At 39.4% G+C, this 21,787-nt stretch overlaps 2 protein-coding genes across 2 annotated transcripts; both read right to left on the reverse strand.

Moving 5' to 3' along the window:
* Positions 1-869: 869 nt before the first annotated feature.
* Positions 870-2,566, reverse strand: LOC113727404 (probable apyrase 4). Its single transcript, XM_027251553.2, has 5 exons — positions 2,405-2,566; positions 1,794-1,906; positions 1,336-1,446; positions 1,064-1,161; positions 870-954 (listed from the first exon to the last, which is right to left on the reverse strand). The coding sequence occupies exons 1-5, from the start codon at positions 2,526-2,528 to the stop codon at positions 927-929; spliced, it is 474 nt and encodes a 157-aa protein (XP_027107354.1). The 5' UTR covers positions 2,529-2,566; the 3' UTR covers positions 870-926.
* Positions 2,567-18,972: 16,406 nt separating this feature from the next.
* Positions 18,973-20,666, reverse strand: LOC113724464 (probable apyrase 4). The gene is made up of 5 exons (XM_027247365.2): positions 20,508-20,666; positions 19,897-20,009; positions 19,439-19,549; positions 19,167-19,264; positions 18,973-19,057 (listed from the first exon to the last, which is right to left on the reverse strand). The coding sequence occupies exons 1-5, from the start codon at positions 20,629-20,631 to the stop codon at positions 19,030-19,032; spliced, it is 474 nt and encodes a 157-aa protein (XP_027103166.1). The 5' UTR covers positions 20,632-20,666; the 3' UTR covers positions 18,973-19,029.
* Positions 20,667-21,787: the final 1,121 nt, after the last annotated feature.

Below are 21,787 nucleotides of genomic sequence, written 5' to 3' on the forward strand. Positions count from 1 at the left end.
TTGGGTTAGAATGCTTGCGTGAGTTCTGGCGAGAGTTGGGCAGACGGCCCGCCAACCCTTTGGTTCGCCTCAGGGGGAAGTGGGGTCGCCACAGTATCGATAAACAAAAAATTAGACAAATATTGATCTAATAGGATAGTCTTCTAAAACTATGCTTACGGTGCTTACAAAGCCAAATAAAAGGAAGGCTACTGCAAAAGATACCAGTTCGGAAACTAACCAAAACTTGTCCATAGAAACCAGAGGAATACTTCTAAATAGGATTACAGTCCATAACCATGGTTTGTACATTCAATTGTTTCATCTCTGTGTGGGAGATGCAACATCAGATGTAACTGAGGCAGCATAAAGAATTTTCCAAACTTGGAGAGAATCCCTTGAGGCAAGGTTATTAGATGTAGTCACAACTCAATTTTCTCAATATAGTGCTCCAATTTGTCTCAAAAAATATTAATGGCAAGAGATACAAGAACTAAATTTTAGACCAACTCCTCTCACTTAGCCATTAACTTATCTTGTCGCAGATCAGACATGAACAATTAACTGCACATGTTAAATGATGTCTAAACACAATTGCTAAATGAAAGAGAATATTAGTACTCATTACATAGCCGTTTAGGTTGTAGTTGATTCCTTCTATAAGCATACTAAAGATGTTTACCAGTGCTATGTAAAGGTAAACAATATCATTTTAGTTGAATAAAGACTCCAAAACTAAAGAGGCTACATTTTCATGCAACAGTTGAGATGGATAACCATCATGGATTGCCAAAAATGTTAACAACCAAATGATACTTGAATCTTTAATCATCCTCAAAAACACACATCACCAGGAAGGAGATGCAAAATATGTTACACCAGAATTTACCTTTTACCAGATTTGACAGACCATTTTCCTTCAAACTTCTTGAAATCACCATCAACCATCAAAAACTGGAGTTCACGGTCATTTGCCTGAATAAATTTCATTTGCAAATAGTTAACCGAGATAAAGTTATCACATAAGAATGCCTAGTTACTGCTACCTACTCTATCATAATGAAAATGTAGTTTAACATCTCACATTATATTACTTGCAATAACTACTTTGTTGTCTTTGCCTTTTGTAATCTCACAAAGGTTTAACAAATCACGTATCACCATCACAAGAAACTTGTTTTCCTGCCACAGTTGATGCAAAAAATAAAAGTAAGAAAATGGTGAAAAAGAAAAAGAACCACAAAACTGAAAGTTATCCAAACACAAGGTCTCATTCGGAGTAGAAAGAAGCCAGAAAATAGTCACTCAGCGAAGAAAGACTAAAAAACAGGAAAAATATGCAGCATAAAGCAATACACTTGTTCCTCCATCATTGATCCTGATATAGATCCTATTGCCCAGCAAGGTATTTAGGTTGTTCCACATCCAATCCTCACCATTCAGCTGTTTACTTAACTTCCTCAGCATCTGTTAACAAGATTCATCATACATGTCAACACCTTTTTTAAAAAAATTTTACATGTCAACTCCTTGAACAAATATAGAAGAAAATCATAATAACTATAGCAGTTTTGACAAGGAAAGATTTGAGCCCCATCATATTTAGAACCAAAATAACAATACTTAGTTTGCAGTTTCAGTTGGCATTACAAATGTATAAGAAGTCACCATTCATTACACTAAAAGCTTCACCTATGAGTAGAAGAAATACTCAACTAACTAGAAAAAATTCAGACATGAGTTCCACATAAGTCAATGAATATGAGCATGTCTTAACTATAGAAGAACCTAACAATTGAAAATAAATTCACAACCTGAGCTGAAGCACCTCCAAGTTCAATAATACCAGTTGTTTGCTTAGGATCACCTCCTAGAGTGCCAAGGGCATAATTAGCAACGACCCAGGCATATACACCTTCATCAGAACCTAAACAATGGATCATCCAACTTTAGACTTTCAAAATATAACAAGAATTAAATGCTAACAAAACCAGTTTATAAGAATTAATATGACTAAATAAAAGCCCATATAGCATTGCCAAGCTATTAAATAGGAAATGCAGTAGTTAGCATGAGACCAACATCCAAGTATATTTTACCCAGAATTCAAAAATCTAAATCTACCTATAATCTGGCCTTACTTACTTAGAGTTCAAATTTTGACTGCTTAGCAAGCACATTGTCACTTGAAGTTGAATAAACCAAAAAGATAAGCAATAACAAACACCTAACCAAGAAGTTATATCCACTCAGACAGGGTTGCAAAAGTTCACATTCTCAATGTCCAGATACGTCACTAGCATACCAACTAGAGCAAAACACTAGAATTTCCAACACTCTTACCATTGATTATACAAAACATGCTTCAAAATGCAGATCAGAGAACCAAAATTAAAAGAAATCCACAAGCCAAATGGCATCATACCGGAAATAACGGATGCCCAATCATCGTAAAACCTGAAACCCGAGCCCCTCAACACGGTTCGGCAAGCCTCCAAAATCCTATCTTGAACTCCTTTCTCCAACATCCTCAAACCAGCAGTTGCCATTAGCCTAATTTTAGTCTCCCTCCAGTACTCCCGAGGTACCCTTTTCCTCCCAAACTCCACCAGCTCCGCCACAATGGAAGCAGCCCTTTCCGGCTCCTCCGTAAAATCAGACAACCCTGGCTGTCCTTAGCCTTCTCAGCATCAAGGCAAGCCCCAATTTTCTTGAGAAGACTGATAGCATTGGAGGTTTTCTCCATGGCCTCAACAGAATCGGAGATCACACAGGGGATTTGCAGGACAGACTCGATCCGGTGGCTGCATGCCATGACAAGGGAAGGCACTGTAGAGGCGGCGATGGCAGAAACCACGGCATACCATTTCTTGTTAACTTGGACCTGCGGTGCCAACGGTGCCAGATCTTGGTCGGAGCAAACATGCGGCCACCGCAGCACATGATGCCATAGACACCCTGGCCGGCACGGTGAGTGCCACCACCAGGAACACGAGAGATATGGGAAACAGTGAGACCAGCACCCCAAGACTCGGCGGAGGTCTGGTGGCCGGCGGACCTAGAGACAGCGTAGGGTTGGCGAGAATTCTTGGAGATGTCGCGATGAATGTCTTGCTAAAATGATGTCCAAAATTTTTCTAAGTGTTATGAGTGTTTTTGTTTAACTTTTGCTAAAATGACGTCGTTTCTGCTTCTTTTGTTTACCCGTCTCTACTCGTTCAATTTTGTTCAATTTTTAGCTTTCCCCGCCTGTACACCAAATTTCAACTTCCCCCGCCTCTACTCCAATTTTGAGCTTCCCACTTCCATTTTAGGTTCAGCCAAAAAATAACGCTTTCAAGTGACTTTTGTACTAACTATTTGGACCTTTCTTTACAAAAACAACGCCTCTCTAGTATATCTCTTTTTCTTTTCGCTATCTTTGTGTAATTAAAGTTGTTTATTATTTTGAGTTTTTAGCTCATAAGTTGTATTAAAACTTTATTTGTTGCATTAAAACTTTAGAATATGAAATTTTAGTGTTTTTTGATAATGTTGTTTACTAACACAGGTTTTTTTTTTATCTCTACAAAAAATTAATGTCCAAAAACTAAAAAGCTTATTAAAAATATGTTTATGATTCAAAAAAAATCTTTTGATGTAAATATTTTTGGTATTATTTTAATAATTTTATGAATTATGTACGAATTATGGTTTGACAAGACCTAACAATACTGTTTAGTTGATCAAATAACCAAAATAGTTTGCTAATACATGCATGACACACTAAATGTTTTTGGTACAAGTACCGATTCATAAACCATAAACAATGTGACTATTGTAATTAATAATAAACTCCAGTCAACCAATTGGTTTACTAGTTAATAATAAACTAGTTGATCAAATAACCAAAATGGTTTACTAATACATGCATGAAACACTAAATCTATTTGATACACGTACTGATTCATAAACCATAAACAATTTGATTATTGTAAATTGTAATACATAACAAACTCCAGTCATGGAATTGTCAAGATTTTTACTTAATTTCATATTAAATTTTATTATTCTGTTCCATTATTTTCACACTATGTTAATCAGTAATTTCCCATATACATTTAGCAAAGCCACATAGTAACAATTAAGTGAGTAGTATACTCACCAAGCAAGAAAATGATGTTTCATGCACTGCGGTCCAAAGTGCGTCGTGAACCACCGTTTCCTCCTAGAACATATAAATAAGTGCCATAAGACTCGTGAACGAGTCGCAAAACAATGCTAAACATAACCCCAATAGGGTTTCATATGCATAAATAAGCATCATTGGTAACCAGAAATTACAAAATGGCTTTAGCTTAAGCCTTGATAGGAAAACCGTGTTTGACCTTAAAATGCGGTAATGGCGTCAAATTCACTACGGTTATCGGATGGGGGTGTAAGACCCACCGTTTCGAAGCTAAGAAACAGGGCTACAACATTGTAGAAGGCCACTCAGTCCAAATCCTAGCACAACTAGGTCAAAAATGCAGAATACCAAATCCAGAACCGAAATTGCAGGTTCCCAAATCGCACTATGCTATAATGAACACAACTCAGTCTATACAGGTCCAAATGCCGAAATTCCAAAGGCATATGTTATCTAAGACATCCAGATACATTTCCTCAGAAGACACCAACTTCAAAATCCAAACCAATTCCAGTCAAAACAAACGATTACAAGCGCAGTTTTCACATTCTGAGCAACCCAGACCAGCAACAGTAAAATCGATATAACTCACTCTACGCAAATCCAAATGACCTGACATTTTGTAGGCACTTCAAACTCATCAATACCTACAACTTTCATGTTTTGAGTAAAGTCCAATTCGGCCTCTAACCCTATGATCTAAAACCGGACAGAATTAGGGAATTATGAACCCTAACTTTCCATTTTTCCATCCAAATCCAAAATTGATTGCATTTATCAATAATTCACACCTACTAGAGTCATTTTAAACCATTACCATTCATCATACAAGGCCACAACATCCCATTCATATTAAACCAGAAAATTCATCATAAAATGGAAAACTTCACCAAAACTCTTCAAATCAAGAAAGAAATCACATATTCCATCACCCAAGCTACTTGTAAGCATAACATAAACATCATTAGGTGTAGTAGAGTGTTCAAGCATCACTTACCAAGAAATCAAGAGAGAGGGAGATGTTGGACACCTTAGCTCTTCAAACAAACTTCACCAAACTACTTACTAGCACTAGAAGAAAGGTTTTTATGGAGTAGAATCTAATCTAGGTGATTAGTTGTGGAAGATTGAGTGAAATGGAAGCTAGAAAGTTGAAGAATTTCTTTCTTCTTTGCAAGGAAGAGAGCCGGCCACAAGGAGAGGAAAAATGGTGAATTTTGGTGAATTTTTAGGATATTTACTTAATTGGGTCAAAAGTCAAAAAAAATGTCAAAAGGTGAATAGTAAATCTTAAAGTAAAACCAATGAGATAGTGACACTTGTCACCACCATAAATGCATTCCTATCCTTTCTTTTCTCTCTCACATCAATCAAATCTCACTCTCTACTTATCTCTTAACACCCGATAAATTTTACACAGTATCCGAAACTTAACCTTATTGGCCGAATTTTTCTGAACTTTTCGCACTAGTGGGTCCCACGTCCAAAATATATTCTTAATTTTCTAAAAATTCTCCAATACTAGAAAAATCATCTAGAAACTAGAACTGCTCATAAAATCTACCAGAAAATATTTCTAAGCCAGAAAATGCAAAAATTATGCAATTAAGGGGCAATAAACCCTAGGAAAAATATTAGGGTTTTACGGGTTCTCACACTCTCCCCCCCTTAAAAGAATTTCGTCCTCGAAATTTCTCACCTTAATTCCCGAAAAGGTTTGGGTATTTCTTTCGCATTTCCTCTTCCATCTCCCAGGTGGCTTCCTCAACTCCGTGGTTTCTCCATAGCACCTTCACTAGTGGAATCCGCTTGTTTCTGAGCTCTTTGACTTTCCGATCGAGCACTTGGACCGGTTTCTCTTCATAGGCCAGTGATTCGTCCACTTCAATCTCCTCCGGTTGCAATATATGGGATGGGTCTGGATGATACTTCTTTAGCATCGAGACGTGAAATACATCATGGATTCGAGATAGACTGGATGGCAGTTCCAATCGATACGCGACCGTTCCAACCCTCTGAAGGATCTTGTAGGGTCCGACGTACCGCGGTTGAAGCTTCTTTCCTTTACCCGTTGTAAGACTTCGTAAGGGTGTGATTTTGAGAAATACATGTTCTCCAACTTCAAATTCCAAATCTTTTCTTCGGTTATCTGCGTAGCTCTTTTGTCGACTCTGAGCTGTTTGAAGTCGTTGCCGTATCAACTTGACCTTTTCCTGAGCCTCTTCCATCCATGGAATGGTTGCCGAGTCTAGTGCTTTCTTTTCACCAACTTCATCCCAGTAAATCGGTGACCGGCACTTGCGTCCGTAGAGAGCTTCGTACGGAGCCATTTGAATTGACGAATGGAAGCTATTGTTGTACGCAAACTCTACCAAGGTCATGTGCTGACCCCAGTTGCCACCAAAGTCCAGAATGCACGTTCGTAGCATGTCCTCGAGAGTTTGAATAGTCCGTTCTGACTGGCCATCCGTCTGAGGATGATAGGTCGTGCTCAAATTGAGTTTCGTCCCCAGGGTTTCTTGGAACTTCTGCCAAAATCGTGATACAAACCGCGGATCCCGATCGGAAACGATGCTCACAGGAACACCGTGTAGTCTTACAACCTCATCCATGTACAGTCGAGCTAACTTGTCCATTGAATACTTCATGTTCACCGGCAAGAAATGGGCCGACTTGGTTAATCGATCAACGATCACCTAAACGGCATCGTGTCCTCTTTGCGTCCTCGGTAAACCTGAAACGAAGTCCATGGTGATGTTTTCCCACTTCCACTCGGGTATCTCCAAGGGTTGTAACAGACCCGATGGTTTTTGATGCTCTGCCTTCACTTGCTGGCAAATGAGACATTTCTGCACGTACTGAGCGACTTCCTTCTTCATGTTGTCCCACCAATAGGTTCCTTTTAGATCTTGATACATCTTGCTGCTGCCCGGATGGATTGTATACTTGGACCGATGAGCTTCCTCCAGAATCTCCATTTTCAACGACTCCACCTTCGGTACCACTATTCGGTTCCGATATTTTAAAATACCCTCAGGACTCAAATTAAAGTCCGTAGTTTCTCCCTTATCCACTTTCTCTCTCCATTTCTGTACCATCAAATTTTCTTTTTGTGCCTCTTTAATACGTTCCAGTAAAGTGGAGGTAACCCTAACATTGCCAAATATCACCTTATGGCTCCCTAGACAGGGTTTCCACTCGCACACGGATTCTAGCAAATCCCACTCCTTAATCATTAGCCCTGCTACTTGCACCTTACGACTCAAGGCATCTGCTACCACATTTGCCTTTCCCGGATGGTAATTGATTGTACAGTCGTAATCTTCCAGAAATTCCATCCACCTTCGTTGCCTCATGTTTAATTCCTTCTGGGAAAAGAGGTATCTAAGACTTTTGTGATCCGAATACACTTCGAAAGTCACCCCATATAGGTAATGCCTCCACTTTTTCAGAGCAAACACAACTGCGGCTAATTCCAGATCGTGAATCGGGTAGTTCTGCTCGTGAAGCTTCAATTTCCTAGAGGCGAAAGCAATCACATTCCGATTCTGCATCAAAACACATCCCAATCCCTCTCGCGACGCGTCCGCATATACTGCAAACCCGTCCACTCCATTTGGCAAGACCAGTACCGGAGCCATGGTCAATCTTTTCTTTAATTCCTGAAAACTTGTTTCGCATCGGCCGTTCCAGATAAACTGGCCATGCTTCTTTGTCAGGTCAGTTAGAGGTCCTGCTAGTTTAGAAAAATCTTTAATAAACCGTCGGTAGTACCCAACTAGCCCTAAAAAGCTACGAATTTCCGTGGGGGTTTCTGGCCTCTTCCAATTTGTCACGGCCTCAACCTTCGCCGGGTCCACCGAAATACCTTCGTGGAAGATCACATGACCCAAAAATGCTACTTTCTCCAACCAGAACTCGCATTTACTAAACTTGGCGTACAGCTGATGTTCCCTCAATGTCTGCAATACCACTATCAAATGCTCCTCATGCTCCTCACGTGTCTTAGAGTAGACCAAAATGTCATCAATGAACACAACGACAAATCGGTCTAGATAGGGTTTGAAAACCCTATGCATTAGGTCCATGAAGGCGGCGGGAGCATTGGTCAGTCCAAAGGGCATAACGGCGAACTCGTAATGCCCGTATCTTGAATTGAAAGCAGTTTTCGGAATGTCCTCCTTCCTAATCAACAACTGGTAGTATCCTTGTCGGAGGTCTAACTTGGAGAAGACCACTGCTCCTTGCAGCTGGTCGAACAACTCATCAATGTGGAGCAGTGGATATTTATTCTTGATCGTAACGTTGTTCAGCCCCCTATAGTCAATACACATTCTCAAGGTCCCGTCCTTTTTCTTTACAAATAGAACAGGAGCTCCCCAAGGAGACTCACTCTCGTGAATGAAACCCCGCTCCAAAAGATCTTGCAATTGCAACTTAAACTCCTTAAGTTCTGCAGGCGCCATTCGGTAAGGGGTTTTTGAGATAGGTGCAGTTCCAGGTAAAAGATTTATTCAGAATTCTATCTCTCTTTCCGGAGGTAAAGCTACTAACTCATCAGGAAATACATCCGGAAATTCTCTCACTACGGCCACATCTTCCACGTTTAACTTATCCGTAGGGGTATTAATTAAAAAGGCCAAAAATCCTTGCGCCCCTCTACTTATCAGTTTCCTAGCTCGAATGCCCGAAATTAGAGCAGATGAGGCTAACCTACCCCTTATATCTAATCTTAAGGTTGCCTCGCCAGGAATGCGAAATTCTACTATTTTCGTTTTACAATCCAGTTGGGCGTTATATTTGGCTAGCCAGTCCATACCCAAAATCACATCGTACCCCTTGATGGACAAGCTAATCAGGTCTCCTAAAAATCTCCTTTCACCTACCCAAACATCGCAATCCCTATAAACCATACTAGTCACCAAACGTTGATTCCCCGTAGGTGTACTAACTTCTAGGTCATATGGTAAGCTAGCAAGTTTTATATCGATGCCACACATGAAATCAGGGTTAACAAACGAATGAGTGGCACCAGGATCAATTAAAACTTTGGCAAAGCGGTGGAAAATAGGGATCGTACCTTCCACCACCTCGGAAGACTCTGGGACCTGATGGGGCTCTAAGGAATACACCCTAGCTGGAACTTTAGGTTTGGATCCGTCTCCCTTGGTTGGTCCAGTATTGGTCCTTGACGATGGTTGGCTCCCCTTTCCGTCTTGTTTCAGGACCGGGCAAGTAGCTAATTGATGGTCCGCACTTCCACACCGCAGGCACTTACCCTGTTTCCTCCAGCAATTATCCTCGGTGTGATTTGCTTTTCCACAATGCCCGCAGGGACCACGAGGTGCCGAAGCCGAGCCACTCTGATCATTACCCCTTTGTCCTCGCCCAGCTTGACCACCCCTGAATGGAGTCCCTCTGCCTGACCCAGAATGTCGACCACCACCCGTTTCTCGTCCAAACTTAGAGGGAATGCTCTTCTCACCTTGTCCAGATGTACTCCCAGGAAAACCACGCTTCTTAGCCTGGAAGTTTCGGACCTGCAGCCGTGCACTTTCTACTCGTTGGGCTTTTTCCATTGCCTCGCTAAACGTAGTGATTTGAGCCGCCGCGAGATCTTTCTGGATCTCAACGTTCAAACCCTGAATAAAGCGCCTAATTCGTCTTTGCTCAGTCATGATTAGCTCAGGCGCGAATTTGGACAAGCGGGTAAATTGACTCTCGTACTCCGCCACAGTCTGAGCCCCTTGCCGGAGCCGGATAAACTCGTCCTCCTTCCTCTCCTGGACTAGAGGAGGGAAAAACTTGGCATTAAATTCTCGGATGAAGTTCACCCAAGTCCTCGGTGTCTGCTCCCGTTCCCATTTCTGCCTAATTACGTTCCACCAGGAACGGGCAGCCCCTTCAAGTTGAAACACGGCAAAAGTCACCTGCCGTTCGCCTGGGTAATGTAGAGCTGCAAATATATCAACCATCTTCTCAAGCCATTTCTCAGCAACGTCAGGGTCGGGTCCCCCAAGAAACTTTGGTGGGAAAAACTTTTGAAAACGTTCTAGAGCTCTATCTTCGCTCTCAATATGATGGCCAGGGTTTCCGGGGTTAGGGTTTGGGTTCTGACCCTGTTGTTGCACTACTTGTGCGAGTAGGTTTGTCATTTGCTGCATAGCAGCAGCTATCTGCACATTGGGGGTCTATTTGAGGTTCAGGATCGATTCCAGTAGAGGTTTCCCCCGTTTCCCTAACCGGTGCGGGTTGTCTAATACCGCGCCCGCGTCCCCGACCACTTCGAGTACCTTCCATAAGTCTCACTCGGTCTAGGCAAGAATACTAAACCAAAGTAGTAACAAACATATAAGCAACACTTAAACTTTGCACAAAAACACATAAGTATACAGTCCAAGCATAATCACAAACACACATATATACAAACCAAACACATATATACAATCAGTCAGTCAAGTACGGCCAAGGCACGTACGTACATAACGATCCTCCCGAGGATAGGCCTATCAAAAGAAATTTACACGTAGCTAACTCTACATCCAAAACGGTTAGTTAAGGCTCTATCCCTATCCCTATGTACATACCAAAACCACCACTATCCCAAAAGATGCCTAAAGATCAAGGCCTAATCAGTTGCCGGGGTCTGGGACCCAGGCGACGGGGTAGACTCCTCCCCAGCCTCGGCCCCAGCATACGAGGCCTCATCACTAGACTCCTCGAGTCCGTCGTTGCACAGACTAAGGATCACCTCAGCACGACCCCTGACCTTGCGAGCTCGCTTAACCTCGCGCTCGCGTGCATCCCTCAATTGATCGCATAGGTCATCAACTCGGTCCTCGGCCTCATGCACGTCATACTCTAACTCCATGATACGTGCGGCTTGCTTCTCATTGGTTGCCCTACCCTGAGTCACCTCAACTTCCAATGTAGCAACCACAGCTTCCAACTTAGTGTTATCCTTAGCAAGCTCCTTACGCTCCTTCGCTACCACCAAAACTAAGGCGTTTGGGTAAGCATAAGTATCATGGCACTCACACCGTCGAAGGCGGTTGGCCGGGCTCCAACGCACCACGGCCCCCTTCTGCCTGATCTGATATGGGATCACTGGGAGTGCTCTGGGAGGTCTCACTCCCGAAGGACTAGCACTAGGGTCACCACTCGCATCCATCCTATAACAAAGGAAGAAATAACATGAATACACTTAATAGGCATAAACAATAGAATCCTCAAGTCAAGCATTCCTATAACACCCAGGCTAATTCAAACCTAGGCTCTGATACCACCTGTGACAGCCCCACCTTCCCCTAAGGCGAACCAAAGGGGTTAGCGGACTGCCTGCCCAGCTCTCGCCAGGACTAACGGTTCAGTTTACGTCGATCTATTACGTTCCGAAACTTACCATTGCGCGCAAACAAGTCAAAATCACAAAATAAAAAAAACGAAAATCGAAGCCGAAATTTATCCAAACCACGGCCAAGCATATATATACATTGGAAATCAACATTTACAAGCCAAACGGCAAACCAAGATATTCGTCTAGTTCATACATGTACCAAAAGCCATTTAGACACCAAACATTGGTGGACACAAACACTTAGGGTTTTTACCCTCAAGGAGCTATTCAAAATACATGTACAAGAGCTCAACTTGTCATCCAACTATCACAATCTTTTCCAAAAGTTTCATTTTCCTGTAAGGAAAACAAATGACACGGAATGAGCTAAAGCCCAGTGAGCAACTATCACAATAGCAGTTAAGATCACATAAGCATAACTATTCAATTCAAGTATGCAATTCCGAAGTAAAGCAAATCAATGAAAGGATATGGTCGGCTCTCAAGAGCCCATTTCCTCGCTTATATTCTTGATCCAACCTCATTGACCCTCCGTCAATGTTAAAAGAATAACCAACCGTAGACAACTCTTTACTTCCATTCCTTCCACCCAACATACCCCAACCGGGCCCGCACTCCATTCAGTCATTTTGGTAATACTCGAGTATACCGGAACCAAGAGTCTCATTACTACAAGGTTCCTCAGTACAGTTCTCGTGGCATGACAATTTTCACGACCAAGCCCTCGCCGGCTCGATCCAATTGACTACCAAACGGGGTTGAGCTCAGTAATACAGTAAGGCCGTTGGACATTCGTCCAAATGACACCAAAGCAGTTTCCATGAAATGGAATTCACCATCCAATATATCAAGTTCAGTAATGCAGTAAAACGGTAGCCAATCAGTGATACTATCAAAAGGGGTGAGGGCGGTTAAGTACACCCTCACCTTAATCAATTCCAATATTCAAGTAAGCCTTCAAGGCAAGCCACATAGTAACAATTAAGTGAGTAGTATACTCACCAAGCAAGAAAATGATGTTTCATGCACTGCGGTCCAAAGTGCGTCGTGAACCACCGTTTCCTCCTAGAACATATAAATAAATGCCATAAGACTCGTGAACGAGTCGCAAAACAATGCTAAACATAACCCCAATAGGGTTTCATATGCATAAATAAGCATCATTGGTAACCAGAAATTACAAAATGGCTTTAGCTTAAGCCTTGATAGGAAAACCGTGTTTGACCTTAAAATGCGGTAATGGCGTCAAATTCACTACGGTTATCGGATGGGGGTGTAAGACCCACCGTTTCGAAGCTAAGAAACAGGGCTACAACATTGTAGAAGGCCACTCAGTCCAAATCCTAGCACAACTAGGTCAAAAATGCAGAATACCAAATCCAGAACCGAAATTGCAGGTTCCCAAATCGCACTATGCTATAATGAACACAACTCAGTCTATACAGGTCCAAATGCCGAAATTCCAAAGGCATATGTTATCTAAGACATCCAGATACATTTCCTCAGAAGACACCAACTTCAAAATCCAAACCAATTCCAGTCAAAACAAACGATTACAAGCGCAGTTTTCACATTCTGAGCAACCCAGACCAGCAACAGTAAAATCGATATAACTCACTCTACGCAAATCCAAATGACCTGACATTTTGTAGGCACTTCAAACTCATCAATACCTACAACTTTCATGTTTTGAGCAAAGTCCAATTCGGCCTCTAACCCTATGATCTAAAACCGGACAGAATTAGGGAATTATGAACCCTAACTTTCCATTTTTCCATCCAAATCCAAAATTGATTGCATTTATCAATAATTCACACCTACTAGAGTCATTTTAAACCATTACCATTCATCATACAAGGCCACAACATCCCATTCATATTAAACCAGAAAATTCATCATAAAATGGAAAACTTCACCAAAACTCTTCAAATCAAGAAAGAAATCACATATTCCATCACCCAAGCTACTTGTAAGCATAACATAAACATCATTAGGTGTAGTAGAGTGTTCAAGCATCACTTACCAAGAAATCAAGAGAGAGGGAGATGTTGGACACCTTAGCTCTTCAAACAAACTTCACCAAACTACTTACTAGCACTAGAAGAAAGGTTTTTATGGAGTAGAATCTAATCTAGGTGATTAGTTGTGGAAGATTGAGTGAAATGGAAGCTAGAAAGTTGAAGAATTTCTTTCTTCTTTGCAAGGAAGAGAGCCGGCCACAAGGAGAGGAAAAATGGTGAATTTTGGTGAATTTTTAGGATATTTACTTAATTGGGTCAAAAGTCAAAAAAAATGTCAAAAGGTGAATAGTAAATCTTAAAGTAAAACCAATGAGATAGTGACACTTGTCACCACCATAAATGCATTCCTATCCTTTCTTTTCTCTCTCACATCAATCAAATCTCACTCTCTACTTATCTCTTAACACCCGATAAATTTTACACAGTATCCGAAACTTAACCTTATTGGCCGAATTTTTCTGAACTTTTCGCACTAGTGGGTCCCACGTCCAAAATATATTCTTAATTTTCTAAAAATTCTCCAATACTAGAAAAATCATCTAGAAACTAGAACTGCTCATAAAATCTACCAGAAAATATTTTTAAGCCAGAAAATGCAAAAATTATGCAATTAAGGGGCAATAAACCCTAGAAAAAATATTAGGGTTTTACGGGTTCTCACATCTTGAATAATGTAGTTTCATTTGGTTTAATCTTATTGCTTTAGGCTTATAACCATAACTAACTAGATAATAACAAGATAATTGAGCCTTGCATGTAGTTAATTAATGGGTTAAAACCAAAATAAAATCACAATGCAATCAGTTTTCATGCCACAACAACCGAGGTTTGTTTCTGGAAATTTGCTGGAAAATGGTTGACTTTCACTTGGTTAGGTGCTTGACTAATTAAAAATCAGATGATTAAGTCTTGCATGAGGTTAATCAGTCGGCTAAGCAAGAAATAAGGATGTAACAAAAGAATTTGCTGCATGCAAGAGCATCCGAGAATGGTTGAACAAAATTCTGGAATTGTGGATGATAGTAGTTGCTGTCCGAACCTGATTTAAACCAGAGCTGATAGTAATTCCACTAATTAGTCATGCATGTTGGTTTTGAGTACCTAATACAAGGTTTTAGCTGAAGAAACTCCAGATTTGTGTCTAACTTAGCTGCTGGAAATTTTCTGGAATAGCCGAGAGACTTCATGTTTGTTTGCATTTGTAATTGCTGTCAAATGGAAAATTTTGTTATAAATTGCATATAGATTATTAGCTTTAAGTATTAAGTGAAGTTTAATGGAGCAAAATCTGAGGAAAAGTTGAATTGTGGATTGAAACCGAGGGAAATTTTCTGCTGCAAAATATTCCAGCTTGGTCGAGAGAAGGAAGTGAGCATTTAATTAGTTTTGTTTTCGAATTTCAATTCAGATTTTCGTATTGGCTGTTTAAGATTTGCTTGAGGCTTGCTAATCACATGTTGCATGTTGAGCTGAGGTAAGAATTGAAGAAAACTAGGAACAAAAGCTATATAAATAAACTATCAATTGCAGGCAACTTTTATCTTAGCTGATGACAGATTTATGGGGACTTTTTGGTGGAATAATTTATTGGAATTAAGCGTTATTTGCTTTGGTATATGCTGGTATGAATATCATACTTAAATGTATGATGATTTGAATAAGAGTATTATGGTTTTAAAAGAGGAAAAGGAGTTTTTCACAAGTGAAAAATGAGTTTCCAGATTTTCGGATTTCTCTGACCAGTCTCAGTAAAATGCTTATATCTTGGTGTAGGAAAATCCGATTGAGGTGCCGTCAGTGGCATTTGAAACTAGAGTCATGGGCCTTTGTTTTGTAGAAATGTCATATTTTTCCTCCATGTGTACTGCTGTCCGTGATTCCTCAAAGTAGGCTGTCCTGTTTGAATGTCCTGTTTCCTCAGGAAACTGAATTCTTGACTTGGATAGAATATTAGGCCCATTTGTGATTTGAATCTCTGAAAAGTGTCTTCTGGGATGTGATAGTATTAAAAATCTATTCTACAACAGTATAATTTTCATAACTGTTTGATTTGTGGAACATGAACTAAAGCAATTTTTGAAGGAAAATATTTTTCCAGCATGACCGAACTGGTTGGGACTTTTGGTGAGTTTATTTGCTGGATTTGTGTATTATTTACTTTAGCTTGGTTTGGACAGATTATAATCTATATGTATAGTGATTCTAGCAAATAAAAGTGGAAAGTTTAATGGATATTTTAGATTCTTGGAATCATTTGGATCTCAAGTTGGTTGTAGTTTTTGTTCTTGTTTTGAATGAATTGGTATTTGAAAGTGTGTATTGGTTGTCAAGAGCTAATGATTGATGAAACCATTGGCCATTTGAATGACTTTATAAGTACTATTGGATGATGAAAGTTAATTGCTGGAATGTCTTGGAGGCCTTACTTTTATTTTTATTTGCTTATGATGGGCTTGCTGAAACCAAGTGCTAATGGTTGATGAAGCCTTGGTCGTTCAATTTTATTTTTATCAGAAATGCAATTGTTGAAATCTAGGGCTAATGATTGACGAAGCCCTAGTGATTTGCTATGTGATTTTGCCATATTTGATCCATAATATGATTGCGAAATGGAATCAAAACTGTGAAAGTCGTTTCGACCTTGCGAACTCGAGTAACTGTGATCAAATTAATCAAAAATATTTTTCCAGCTAGTATTAGATTATAAAACTCAATATCTAGTGTTTTGCCTAAAATTTTCCAACTCGATAAATTTTCCTTTAGCTTAAACTAGCCTTAATAGTTATAGAAAATAATTTCTCTAGCTTTTGAAAACCCCAAGTCTTATTTTAATTCCTTTTCTTTCTTGAAGATTTGCCTTGGATAGTTGTCGGTAGGAAAAGTTCCAAAATAAGAGTTTTAATAGCTTTAATTAAAAATGTAGAAACTTGCTCAGCAAGAAACTTTATTTTAGATAAAATAGTTTTTAGTGACAATTTTTACAAGAACCATAGCTTAAAAGAAATCTTTCGAAGTATCTTTCTAGTTTTGATATTAAGTGGTTTGTCGATTTATCTCAAGAAAATAATACTAATTACCTTTTATAGGGAAAACTACAAGAAACATTTTTACTACTTTTGCCAAGTTTCAACCTAAGTAAATCTTTGAATTTACTTCGAAACGATAAACTAGTTATATACTCGATAAACCTTTATAGTTATAAACCTGGAACTTGAATAGAAATTGAAAGTGTTATATTTGTACTTTAAAGGTCAAACTTGATTTTAATAATTTTAAATAAACGGCGCAGAAAGCTTGTTTGGCAAGAAATCTTATTCAAAGCAAATTGGTTCTGGTTTGCACCTCTAGAAAGAAAGAAATCCTACGAAGTATTTCATCACTTTCATCAGTTTAACTCTAGGGAAATTGTTGATTTATTTGGAGTAGATAAACTAGTTATGTACTAGATAACCTTGTATTTATAAACCAAGAACCCGTATAACAACACTTATAGTTTTAAAACCTGGTTTTCTAGGGTATTGGAGGACGCGGAATTCGATTCCAACTTGATATCTGACCTCCACTCTTGGTGAGTGTCCCTGCTTGTTTTATGCCTATGTGGTTAAGTGCTTTATCAACTCGCTATGTGATAACTGTCAAAATGAAATAAATGGTTTTTGATCCATCAAAGTGAGCAGTGTGTACTTTATCGCACTAGCCGTTCGAGTGGTGGCTTGTGTGAATCATTTTTTTATAAATCTAAATGTAGTTACGTCGTTGGGTGAATCCCTCGACGCGTGAATCTAACTACCATAAATCTAAACGTAGTTACGTCGTTGGGTGAATCCCTCGACGCGTGAATCTAACTACAATAACGTCGTTGGGTGAATCCCTCGACAAATTTTATACTGGTATATCTCGAGTATACTGCGTCGGTAGTCGAAGTTCGGGCCCGAAGCAGAGGTATGAACGGTGACGGGTTAGGATTAAAATAAGTGGATCTACATGGACTATAAGTAGTGAAAGTTGACGGAGGGTCAACTACGATGGTATCTGATCAAGCGTGGAAAATGGCTCCTGAGAGCCCCTGTATCCTACCTTGTGCTGTTACACGCTTTCCTAACTGTTCAATTTGATTAAATTATTACTCGTTGTTTGATTTATGTGATTGCATGTTTTGGGGCACCACTGAGCTTTAGCTCACCCCACGTTTATTGTTTTCCTTAACAGGTTCTGGAAACTGAAAGCGGGATGCTTACTTATGTTTTTCTTTTTGGACTGTATTTGAATACTATAACTTATTCTGTGGGCTGTAATGTGTTATTTGGGATAATGTATTTTCCTTTTTGGGTTGCGACTTGAAGCTGAAAAATGTGTAAACCCTAATTCAATTACTTGGCTTGTAAGCTTGTATTATGGATTTATGTATTTATGTATCTGGTTGGGTACGACTTATACTTCGGTACGTAGCACGTAGGTCGTTTAAGGGCCTCGACTGGCTAATTTATCACTGCTATCTCTGAAGTTAATGTGGTTTTAAGGATGATCCTATTCGGGAAAAATTGTTTTGTAATAGATTAGGTTAATCTTCGAAAGGATTTGGGTTAGAATGCTTGCGTGAGTTCTGGCGAAAGTTGGGCAGACGGCCCGCCAACCCTTTGGTTCGCCTCAGGGGGAAGTGGGGTCGCCACAGTATCGATAAACAAAAAATTAGACAAATATTGATCTAATAGGATAGTCTTCTAAAACTATGCTTACGGTGCTTACAAAGCCAAATAAAAGGAAGGCTACTGCAAAAGATACCAGTTCGGAAACTAACCAAAACTTGTCCATAGAAACCAGAGGAATACTTCTAAATAGGATTACAGTCCATAACCATGGTTTGTACATTCAATTGTTTCATCTCTGTGTGGGAGATGCAACATCAGATGTAACTGAGGCAGCATAAAGAATTTTCCAAACTTGGAGAGAATCCCTTGAGGCAAGGTTATTAGATGTAGTCACAACTCAATTTTCTCAATATAGTGCTCCAATTTGTCTCAAAAAATATTAATGGCAAGAGATACAAGAACTAAATTTTAGACCAACTCCTCTCACTTAGCCATTAACTTATCTTGTCGCAGATCAGACATGAACAATTAACTGCACATGTTAAATGATGTCTAAACACAATTGCTAAATGAAAGAGAATATTAGTACTCATTACATAGCCGTTTAGGTTGTAGTTGATTCCTTCTATAAGCATACTAAAGATGTTTACCAGTGCTATGTAAAGGTAAACAATATCATTTTAGTTGAATAAAGACTCCAAAACTAAAGAGGCTACATTTTCATGCAACAGTTGAGATGGATAACCATCATGGATTGCCAAAAATGTTAACAACCAAATGATACTTGAATCTTTAATCATCCTCAAAAACACACATCACCAGGAAGGAGATGCAAAATATGTTACACCAGAATTTACCTTTTACCAGATTTGACAGACCATTTTCCTTCAAACTTCTTGAAATCACCATCAACCATCAAAAACTGGAGTTCACGGTCATTTGCCTGAATAAATTTCATTTGCAAATAGTTAACCGAGATAAAGTTATCACATAAGAATGCCTAGTTACTGCTACCTACTCTATCATAATGAAAATGTAGTTTAACATCTCACATTATATTACTTGCAATAACTACTTTGTTGTCTTTGCCTTTTGTAATCTCACAAAGGTTTAACAAATCACGTATCACCATCACAAGAAACTTGTTTTCCTGCCACAGTTGATGCAAAAAATAAAAGTAAGAAAATGGTGAAAAAGAAAAAGAACCACAAAACTGAAAGTTATCCAAACACAAGGTCTCATTCGGAGTAGAAAGAAGCCAGAAAATAGTCACTCAGCGAAGAAAGACTAAAAAACAGGAAAAATATGCAGCATAAAGCAATACACTTGTTCCTCCATCATTGATCCTGATATAGATCCTATTGCCCAGCAAGGTATTTAGGTTGTTCCACATCCAATCCTCACCATTCAGCTGTTTACTTAACTTCCTCAGCATCTGTTAACAAGATTCATCATACATGTCAACACCTTTTTTAAAAAAATTTTACATGTCAACTCCTTGAACAAATATAGAAGAAAATCATAATAACTATAGCAGTTTTGACAAGGAAAGATTTGAGCCCCATCATATTTAGAACCAAAATAACAATACTTAGTTTGCAGTTTCAGTTGGCATTACAAATGTATAAGAAGTCACCATTCATTACACTAAAAGCTTCACCTATGAGTAGAAGAAATACTCAACTAACTAGAAAAAATTCAGACATGAGTTCCACATAAGTCAATGAATATGAGCATGTCTTAACTATAGAAGAACCTAACAATTGAAAATAAATTCACAACCTGAGCTGAAGCACCTCCAAGTTCAATAATACCAGTTGTTTGCTTAGGATCACCTCCTAGAGTGCCAAGGGCATAATTAGCAACGACCCAGGCATATACACCTTCATCAGAACCTAAACAATGGATCATCCAACTTTAGACTTTCAAAATATAACAAGAATTAAATGCTAACAAAACCAGTTTATAAGAATTAATATGACTAAATAAAAGCCCATATAGCATTGCCAAGCTATTAAATAGGAAATGCAGTAGTTAGCATGAGACCAACATCCAAGTATATTTTACCCAGAATTCAAAAATCTAAATCTACCTATAATCTGGCCTTACTTACTTAGAGTTCAAATTTTGACTGCTTAGCAAGCACATTGTCACTTGAATTTGAATAAACCAAAAAGATAAGCAATAACAAACACCTAACCAAGAAGTTATATCCACTCAGACAGGGTTGCAAAAGTTCACATTCTCAATGTCCAGATACGTCACTAGCATACCAACTAGAGCAAAACACTAGAATTTCCAACACTCTTACCATTGATTATACAAAACATGCTTCAAAATGCAGATCAGAGAACCAAAATTAAAAGAAATCCACAAGCCAAATGGCATCATACCGGAAATAACGGATGCCCAATCATCGTAAAACCTGAAACCCGAGCCCCTCAACACGGTTCGGCAAGCCTCCAAAATCCTATCTTGAACTCCTTTCTCCAACATCCTCAAACCAGCAGTTGCCATTAGCCTAATTTTAGTCTCCCTCCAGTACTCCCGAGGTACCCTTTTCCTCCCAAACTCCACCAGCTCCGCCACAATGGAAGCAGCCCTTTCCGGCTCCTCCGTAAAATCAGACAACCCTGGCTGTCCTTAGCCTTCTCAGCATCAAGGCAAGCCCCAATTTTCTTGAGAAGACTGATAGCATTGGAGGTTTTCTCCATGGCCTCAACAGAATCGGAGATCACACAGGGGATTTGCAGGACAGACTCGATCCGGTGGCTGCATGCCATGACAAGGGAAGGCACTGTAGAGGCGGCGATGGCAGAAACCACGGCATACCATTTCTTGTTAACTTGGACCTGCGGTGCCAACGGTGCCAGATCTTGGTCGGAGCAAACATGCGGCCACCGCAGCACATGATGCCATAGACACCCTGGCCGGCACGGTGAGTGCCACCACCAGGAACACGAGAGATATGGGAAACAGTGAGACCAGCACCCCAAGACTCGGCGGAGGTCTGGTGGCCGGCGGACCTAGAGACAGCGTAGGGTTGGCGAGAATTCTTGGAGATGTCGCGATGAATGTCTTGCTAAAATGATGTCCAAAATTTTTCTAAGTGTTATGAGTGTTTTTGTTTAACTTTTGCTAAAATGACGTCGTTTCTGCTTCTTTTGTTTACCCGTCTCTACTCGTTCAATTTTGTTCAATTTTTAGCTTTCCCCGCCTGTACACCAAATTTCAACTTCCCCCGCCTCTACTCCAATTTTGAGCTTCCCACTTCCATTTTAGGTTCAGCCAAAAAATAACGCTTTCAAGTGACTTTTGTACTAACTATTTGGACCTTTCTTTACAAAAACAACGCCTCTCTAGTATATCTCTTTTTCTTTTCGCTATCTTTGTGTAATTAAAGTTGTTTATTATTTTGAGTTTTTAGCTCATAAGTTGTATTAAAACTTTATTTGTTGCATTAAAACTTTAGAATATGAAATTTTAGTGTTTTTTGATAATGTTGTTTACTAACACAGGTTTTTTTTTTATCTCTACAAAAAATTAATGTCCAAAAACTAAAAAGCTTATTAAAAATATGTTTATGATTCAAAAAAAATCTTTTGATGTAAATATTTTTGGTATTATTTTAATAATTTTATGAATTATGTACGAATTATGGTTTGACAAGACC

This window comes from Coffea arabica, chromosome 2c, assembly GCF_036785885.1.
Source record: "Coffea arabica cultivar ET-39 chromosome 2c, Coffea Arabica ET-39 HiFi, whole genome shotgun sequence".
Taxonomy (NCBI): Eukaryota; Viridiplantae; Streptophyta; class Magnoliopsida; order Gentianales; family Rubiaceae; genus Coffea; species Coffea arabica.